Below are 8,896 nucleotides of genomic sequence, written 5' to 3' on the forward strand. Positions count from 1 at the left end.
AGCCAGGCATGGTGGCACGCGCCTATAGTCCCACCTACTCGGGAGGCTGAGGCAGGAGAATCGCTTGCACCCTGGAGGTGGAGGGTGCAGTGAGCCGAGATTGTGCCACTGTACTCCAGCCTGGTGACAGAGCGAGACTCCGTCTCAAAAAAATAAAAAAAATAAAAATAAATAAAATAAAATAGATAAACAGGTGTAATAGGATTGTTTGTAACACAAAGGATAAATGCTTGAGGGGATGGGTAGCCAATACCCTATGATGTGATTATTACACATTGCACGCCTGTCCCAAAATAACTCATGTACCCCATAAATATATACACCTACTGTGTACCCACATAAATTACAAATAAAAAAGGATAATAAAATTATTGCCAATCATTTCATACATACTATTTATTATGGAGAAAACATTATTGAGTGACTACTATGTTTAACACTCTGTTAGGTGCTATGAGAGACATAGCATGCATTAGACATAATGCCTGCCGTTGAGAATCTTACTATCTGTGCTAGTTATTAACTTACGACTTCTTAAGTTATTGACTTATAACTTATGACTTCTCAGCTACAAATCCATCTTTTTTTCCCTTGCTTTGTTATTCTGGAGCTGGACCCTGTAAGCTGGACCCTGCCAAATTTCTGCTTTGGCAATGGTAAAATGATAGGTTCTGCCAATAGAAGATGATGGAGAGACACTGGGAGGCCAGAGCAGAGGAAAGGACTTGACATTCTTCTTCTGGTAGACGTTTTTGTGTGGAGCCAGTGGATTGGTTTGCAGGCGGGGCCTGGTAGTATTCACCTCTACAGTCCTCACAGTTCAGTTACGGCCCATGCCTCCAGCAAGTTTCTTCAGCACAGGTGGACTACACATTCCTGTGGCAGTCACACATTCTCCTCTAAATTTCTCAGTTTCCTTCTTCTTGTAAGTTCTTCTTCAGCCAAGGTTAGTAGCCATGCCTACAGGAGTACCACTGGACCCCTTAGAGTCCACTCTGCTCCTTTTAGGCATCTTTCACTGGTTAATGGTTTTTTTAATGTTAAATTTTCCCTGTTCAAATCACAGGTATGTTTTTTGTCTACTGATTGGTCCCTAGCAGACATACCATACCATCAAATAAGGAAGAAAAGACAGATGTAAATTAATGTAAATTTGGGGGGAGAAGGGGCACTTCAGCTGTAATCACAGCCCAAAGGCCAAAGATCTTCAGAGATGTAAGTCTACAAAATTATCTATTAGTTTGGGTTGTGTTTAGCTGCATATAACAGAAACTGGCTTCAGTGACTTAGCCAAATAGAGATTTATTTTTTTCATGTGACATGAACTCCATAAATAGGCAATTAAGGGCTGCTTACTCCAAAAAAAAGTGAAAAATTCAGGTTCCTACTTTCCAGATTCTCCATCCTTAACGTGTGACTTTTGTTCTTGTAGTTGCAATATTGCTGCCTCCCATCCAGACATTAGATCTGTATTCCAGAAAAAAAAAAGGTAATGGAAAAGAAAGAATGATCCCTTTGAATCTATCCCTTTTCTGCACATTCTTAGGGGCATCACCAAGTAACTTCAACTCACATGTCATTGACCATTCCTAATCATAAGGGAATCTGAGAAGCTCAGCATTTTTTAAACTGGGGACAGATCTCTGTAAGTAAGAAAAAAAGGAGAGAATGGATGTTGGATAGGCAACTAGCTGTGTCTGCCACAAATTGAAAAATTAGGAAATTACTTACATTTGAGATGGGCAAGAATTAGCAGAGGGATTTGATTTCATTTCCATATACTTGTTCATTTTCTTTTCATGTAAGTAGTCTTTTTATATTAATTATACACTATGACATACAATTGTTTTTTCCTCAATAACTAGCATATCTTACCAGAAAAGAAGGACAGAATAACATTTATTTTATTAGGACATTGTTTTCATGTAACTCATTTATAAAGTTTAGCCTAGACCTAAAGAGGACATGGAGACATACATTTACTCTTAGTTTCTTACTAAATTATTTGTGGCCCGTTTAGTAAATATTCTAGTCCAGTATACTAGATGTCATTAAAGTGGTTAAATAATTTGTAGAACAGTCGAAAATGAAGTTTAAGGACAAAAGTTTCTACACTAGAAATTGATTAGCAGAGTAGGTAGTTAGTTGGTAGATCTGGGAGTGTTAGGATCTATTTAAGAGACACCTAGAAATCTTTTCTATCCGAATCATGCCATCTTTCAAGTCCTAGCTCAAGTTTCTCTTCAGTAAGTTATTTCTGACCAGGACAGTCTCTTTTCTAATGCAATTTCCCTCAGTGCATCACACAACTTTGTCCTGGAATGTGTAGTAATTTGTATTTTTCTCTAATTTTTTATTTACATCAGTCCAATTTCTCATATGCCCCAATTATATTGCAAACTCTTACCTTTTCCCTGTGTCCTCACAATGTTCAAAGAAAGGGCATAGTATTGATTTGAGCTAACCTCAATTGAATGTCCTATAAAACTAGTGCAGGTTCAGAGGCTTTTTTTTTTTTTTTTTAGACAGAGTCTCGCTCTGTCGCCCGGGCTGGAGTGCAGTGGCCGGATCTCAGCTCACTGCAAGCTCCACCTCCCGGGTTTACGCCATTCTCCTGCCTCAGCCTCCCGAGTAGCTGGGACTACAGGCGCCCGCCACCTCGCCCGGCTAGTTTTTTGTATTTTTTAGTAGAGACGGGGTTTCACCATGTTAGCCAGGATGGTCTCGATCTCCTGACCTCGTGATCCGCCCGTCTCGGCCTCCCAAAGTGCTGGGATTACAGGCTTGAGCCACCGCGCCCGGCCGGCTTTTTTTTTTTTTAAGAGAAATTGATAACAAATTAAAGCCAACAATAAGACACAAAAGCTTTTATAAGAAAAACTAAATATAATAACAGCCCGGAATATTTTAAACTTATATTTCTGATTTTCATTTCAACAATTTTTTTTTTTATAACACCAGCACGAGAAGGCTGGTGAAACTTTTGCAGGCTATTAATGTTTTTTTTAAAAAAATTTAAGACAGGGTATCATTTCCATCACCCAGTCTGGAGTACAGTGGTGTAATTTTGTCTCACTGCAACCTCTACCTCCCAGGCTCAAGGGATCCTCCTGCCTCAGCCTCCCAAGTAGCTGGGACTACAGGTGTATACCATCATGCCCAGCTAATTTTTGTATTTTTTGTAGAGATGGGGTTTCGCTATGTTGCCAGGCTGGTCTCAAACTCCTAAACTCAAGTGATCCACCCACCTTGACCTCCCAAAGTGCTCGTATTACAGGCCTAAGCCAGCATACCTGGCCTAAAATGTTCAAAGTAGATAATTTAAATATCTTTCCATGTAGTCAGTTGGAGTTACCTCCCTAAAGTTAATGATAACAATCCTACTATACCTCAATACTTCAAGGAAAGGCAGTTAGTAACCAAAACCTGGGCTTCTTTCTATCTGGTTTGCTATGAGCTACACTTGGAATTTTAAACTGAAATTCCCCATTTTAAGATGCTGCTACTGGATGGATGCGGTGGCTCATTCCTGTAAGCCCAGCTCTTTGGGAGGCCGAGATGGATAGTTTAAGCCTAGGAGTTGGAGACCAGCCTGGGCAACATAGGGAGATCCTGGCTTAATAAAAAATTTAAAAATTAGCAGGTGTGGTGGTACATGCCTGTAGTCCCAGCTACTCAGAAGGCTGAGGTGGGAGGATTGTTTGAGCCTGGGAGATCGAAGCTGCAGTGAGCTATGGTCGAACCACTGCACTCCAGCTTGGATGACAGAGCAAGACTTTGTCTCAAAAAAAAAAAAAGAGATGCTGCTACCTCCACATGGATCTCAAAGAAGTAGTGAATATTTAGCAGACAGTGTTTCCTGTTTTAGTTATCTATTACTAAATAGATATTAGCACTTCATAATAAACAACCCTAAAACTTAATAGCTTCAAATGACAACGTTTCTTTTTTTTCTTTTAGTACCAGAATCCATGAGGCATTTTATTTGTGAATATGTGTTATATCGCTAAAAAAAGAATCCCAGGATTCCCCCTCCTGTGTGTTTTCTTCTGGCTTCTTCATGGTCCATGATACCAGCTGAGGTTGTCAGTACAATGAAACCAAACTAGAGGGATAGAAGTAGATTATTCTGACATTTTTCCAGATGTTTGAGTTGCACATCAAATCTGGGACTGATAACTCAACACTTGTTTAGCCTGCCTGTGAGGTTCACAACAAGTTTTCCCAGTTCTGTGATCATCAATGATCTCAAATTCGCCAATGTAACCATACTTCTCCATCACAATGAGAAACCGGATGATGATGTTGGAGCACAGCCTAGTAAGAACCTGGCGTTTGCCTCTCCTTTCGGCATTGTTGATGCTCTTGAGAGCATCAGACAGGACATTCATATGCACCATTGTGGCGACACAAAAAGCGGAAAGACCCAAACGACAACCCTTTCTTTGCTCTTGACACTGTGGGTCAGGAATTTGGGTAAAGCTCATTTGGATAGCTCATTTCTATTCCTCGTGGTGTTGGGAAGGCTTGACGAGAGCTAGAGATCCAAGAAGGCCTCACTCATATGTGTTGGACACCTCAATTCTCTTTCTCCTGCCTTTTTTCTGTCCAGGTGGTTTCTGGACAGGGCTATATTTGGAAGTGATCTGTCATACTTCTCTTTACTATCAGATTCCTATCTTCATCCTGCCATCGTCACTCAGACTATCATAATCACCCAGTCTTATCAGATATTGCCAAATTATGATGTCATAACTTACTATGATTGTCCCCACTGTCCATGAAAAAACAAAGAAAGGATTAGATACTTCTCAGGGAGTTCCCTGTTCATCTTTAGGGCCTCACTTTAGTCCTCTCATAAGGTACTTTTTTTCTTCAAACTTCCTCAGTGCAAATATCCACCCTCAATCAACCCGGGTTGGTGTTACTCCAATTCACTCCCCCCCCCCCCCCCCCTCTCTTTTTTTTTTTTTTTTTGAGATAGAGAGTCTCGCTCTATCTCCCAGGCTGGAACTCCAACTCCCAGGTTCACACCATTCTCCTGCCTCAGCCTCCTGAGTACTGGGACTACAGGCGCCTGTCACCACGCTTGGCTAATTTTTTGTATTTTTAGTAGAGAAGGGGTTTCACTGTGTTAGCCAGTATGGTCTCCATCTCCTGACCTCATGATCCGCCCGCCCCGGCCTCCCAAAGTGCTGGGATTACAGGCATGAACTACCGCGCCCGGCCTTCACTCCCCTCTTTCTCTTTTTGAGATGGAGTCTTGCTCTGTCGCCCAGGCTGGAGTGCAATGGCGCGATCTCGGCTCACTGTAAGCTCCGCCTCCCGGGTTCACGCCATTCTCCTGCCGCAGCCTCCCGAGTAGCTGGGACCACAGGCACCTGCCACCACGCCTAGCTAATTTTTTGTATTGTTTTTTTCTTTTAGTAGAGAAGGGGTTTCACCGTGTTAACCTGGATGGTCTCCCATCTCCTGACCTCGTGATCCCTCCGCCTTGGCCTCCCAAAGTGCTGGGATTGCAGGCATGAGCCACCGTGCCCAGCCACTCCCCTCTTTCTATGATGCAAATCTTAGGATGCAAAACCAAGCAAAGTCTGAGTTATCTATCTAGAATAGCACCGTGGAGTCACAGCCATGTTCAGGCCTCTCCACAGAACAGACTAGGCTGGATTTCGGAACCTATGTCTCTCCCTGCCATAGCAAGTACTCCATATGCAACTTGGAAGCAGCCACTATGGATCTTGGCTTCTTTCTTGCTTCCTCCTCAATAGTTACTGCCACTGATTTAGTGCTAAAGAAATAGGAACATCACTTAAAATCATCTCTACAGGCCGGGCGCGGTGGCTCCAGCCTGTAATCCCAGCACTTTGGGAGGCCGAGACGGGCAGATCACGAGGTCAGGAGATCGAGACCATCCTGGCTAACATGGTGAAACCCCGTCTCTACTAAAAAAAATACAAAAAAACTAGCCAGGCGCGGTGGCGGACGCCTGTAGTCCCAGCTACTCGGGAGGCTCAGGCAGGAGAATGGCGTAAACCCGGGAGGCAGAGCTTGCAGTGAGTGAGCTGAGGTCTGGCCACTGCACTCCAGCCTGGGCGACAGAGCGAGACTCTGTCTCAAAAAAAAAAAAAAAAAAAAAAACCATCTCTACGCATAAATCCACTTAGAATAATTTTTTCCCCTAGAGGACATATTATTGAAGTACAGGGCTTTATTGTTTATTCTACTGCAGACACCACAGGACACCATGTTCTTCAGGTTAGAATTGAGTACTTGAGAAACTATATGAATAATTGCTTGTTGAACCGTACACGTGAATTATCTCTATTTTCCAGCTAACGATTGAGCCTAAAATTATTAGTATTTTTGTAATTTTGAACCATGTGCATTTGAAGTTGGATTAGTGACAAAGCCTTATTCATTTTTCAAGTGTTAGTTCTGAGGGCTTCTCCCCAGCGTTGCTGCTAGATAATACTGCACCTTTGTGCTAACGAGTAAAAAGCTGATCCTCTCGGTTGATGTTGTCTCATGCCAGGGCTCTAGGCAGAGTGGGCTGGTGTTCAGTCCCCAGCCATCTTCTTAGCAGGGCATTCTAGATGTTTAATCTTTTATGTTGATGTGTTGATATCACTTCCATTAGCCATTTGTTAGAATTACTAAATTAAATTTACATAATTCAAGGATCTAAAAAGACCAGAATTTCAGTCAGAGTCATTTTTCTGAGATATTTCTGCATTCCTCTGAAGAAGATAATTTTTGTTCAAACTTAAACGGGTGTTAAAATTGAGTAGGTTTTGAGAATACTCAGACTTTTTTTAGTCTGAAGCCCTACATGAAATACATTACAATCCCTTAAATCTTCCAATCTTAGGGCTAGAAGAAAAGTTGAGCACCCTCACTTTACCCAGAGGCAATTTTGTGTCCCAGATGACAAAGCTCTTAGATCTACTCATTTGCTTATGGCTCCACCAGTACTTCTAGGTCAGGCCCTCTTTCACCTGAAGGATTAGCCATACTTCTGGAACCATTTTCCAGGTTCCTTGAAATAAATACCTTCACTCTGCTGGAGACCCTAGTTTCCTGTTAAGTAGTAAATGACCCTTCTTTCCTCCCGCCAGCCACAGTCCTATTTCACAGAGGAAGAGAATGACCAGCAAAATCAACTTCTACTACAGAGAAGTAGCAACTGATAAAAGGCCAAATCTTACAACGTGAAGAAAAAGACCCACTATCCCGCAGCCAACTCATATCAAAAGTTAATCTGTTTAGTCCTCTCTGCCGGGGCTAGTCTACAGTTTTTCTTTTTGTCTCCCTCTTACCACTCACTGCCTGCCCACTCACCAGGTAGTTGTCGTTGTCCTTCCCGGCTAGTTGCCAATAAAGTTGTTACAAAGTGACCTTGACTAGCTTCCTTGGTGCACCCGAAACCCCGCCTTCTTCATCCGGGTGCTGCGGCGCGAATAAGAGCCGGACCGCGCTTGCGCGCTCAGTCCCCATTACTTCGACCTCTGCCGCCGCCTGTGCCGCAGCTACCTCTCCGGAAGGTAAGTGGAGGGCACAGGGAGCCCGGCCTGGTCAGGGCGGAGCGGCGCCCAACAGGGACCCATTCATTGTGCCGGCGCCTCACTGGGCACGGGTCCCAAACTGACGGCGTGCACGGGAGCCTGCGGGGCCTGGGTAGGAAGGACAGGCCCTTGGAGGGCACTTGACCTTAAGCCTCTTTGCCTCCGCAGAGAGAAAGAGGGAGAGGAGCCCACGTCACCTGTCACCCAGTATCTCCAGCCGCGCGGTCCCGAAGAGTGTAAGATGTTCGCCTGCGCCAAGCTCGCCTGCACGCCCGCTCTGGTGCGTAGCCCAGGCAGGGCCGGGGGGATTGAGGGCTGGGCCGCTTGTCCTGGAGCGTCCACGTTGTTGTATGGGGCAACCCTCAGGCGGGGCACACCGCCCTCCGGGAACGGCTGTGTCCTCACCCATTAACCCATTGCCGTTTTCTTCCTTTCTTCCTAATCTTAGGGCATCTCAGCCTTCTCCTCGCCACTAGGGCGAGGCAGAGCAGCCGAGGCCTAGCTGTCAGGCCTCACTCGGTGTAGGTCAAACTCTCCTGTCCTTAGACCCGGAGCGGCCCTTTCCCCCACCTCCTCTCAGCTTCTCTGTTGGATTGGGGTCGACGCGAAGGTTGGAGTACTGCAGAGGATGTAGGGGGCCGCTGAGGCCTAGTTCACCTCAGCAGTGCTTTCCAGTGCCTGTCTGTAGGTCAAACTCGTTGCTGCAGAGGGAGGGACTTTGCCTTTCCGTGTGGGGGCGGAAGAAGGTGGTGGGGGAACGAGCCCAGAGTCTTTCTTCCTGCCTCTGGAGTATTATTTTCATAACAATTTTGCAGGCTTTAAGTGAGTCTAAATCTGGAGGATTTGTCTTAGACAATCAGATCTTGGTTCTGAAGGGTTTTTCTGTGACCTTAGTTTATAGACACTCAAGGGCAGAGAAGTTGGACCGGAATATGTCCTTATGGTCAGATATTTCACAGATTATTCTTAAACTGATGTAGAATTGCTTAAGTTCCTTTTTTAGACACTTTTTTTAAATGATTAATGGTCATATAGAAATATCTTTGAAATGGTCAGGGCTTATATTAACTGTTGGGCTATTTTGAATGATGAATGTTTATAGTGACACTACTAATATACTTGTTGGTCCACTTAAAATTGCCAAAGAATGTGTGGTATTTATTGCTTTTTTCTGACTTGACTTATGGCGCTACAATAATGGAAATGTCAAAAGCAGTTCTTACTCTCTTTGTAATTAATTGTTACTAGAAATTTTATTTAAGGTAGCAAGCTTTACAATTTCATTAGCATGAAACTTTATTAAAATTACTTCATGTATTAAAATGACCAAA

General features: G+C 43.8%; 1 protein-coding gene across 2 annotated transcripts in view; it reads left to right on the forward strand.

Moving 5' to 3' along the window:
- Positions 1-7,450: 7,450 nt before the first annotated feature.
- ATP5MC3 (ATP synthase membrane subunit c locus 3) overlaps positions 7,451-8,896 on the forward strand; it is a 5,083-nt gene continuing 3,637 nt past the window's right edge. Inside the window, exons 1-2 of one of the 2 annotated variants that reach the window (XM_017868320.1) lie at positions 7,451-7,544; positions 7,734-7,845. In XM_017868320.1, coding sequence (XP_017723809.1) covers positions 7,807-7,845 — 39 coding nt within the window. In that variant the 5' untranslated portion in view covers positions 7,451-7,544; positions 7,734-7,806. Of the gene's footprint in view, positions 7,545-7,716; positions 7,846-8,896 lie in introns of both variants that reach the window. The other variant, XM_017868321.1, reaches the window with a different exon arrangement.

This window comes from Rhinopithecus bieti, unplaced genomic scaffold (assembly GCF_001698545.2).
Source record: "Rhinopithecus bieti isolate Rb0 unplaced genomic scaffold, ASM169854v2 scaffold_3062, whole genome shotgun sequence".
Lineage (NCBI taxonomy): Eukaryota > Metazoa > Chordata > Mammalia > Primates > Cercopithecidae > Rhinopithecus > Rhinopithecus bieti.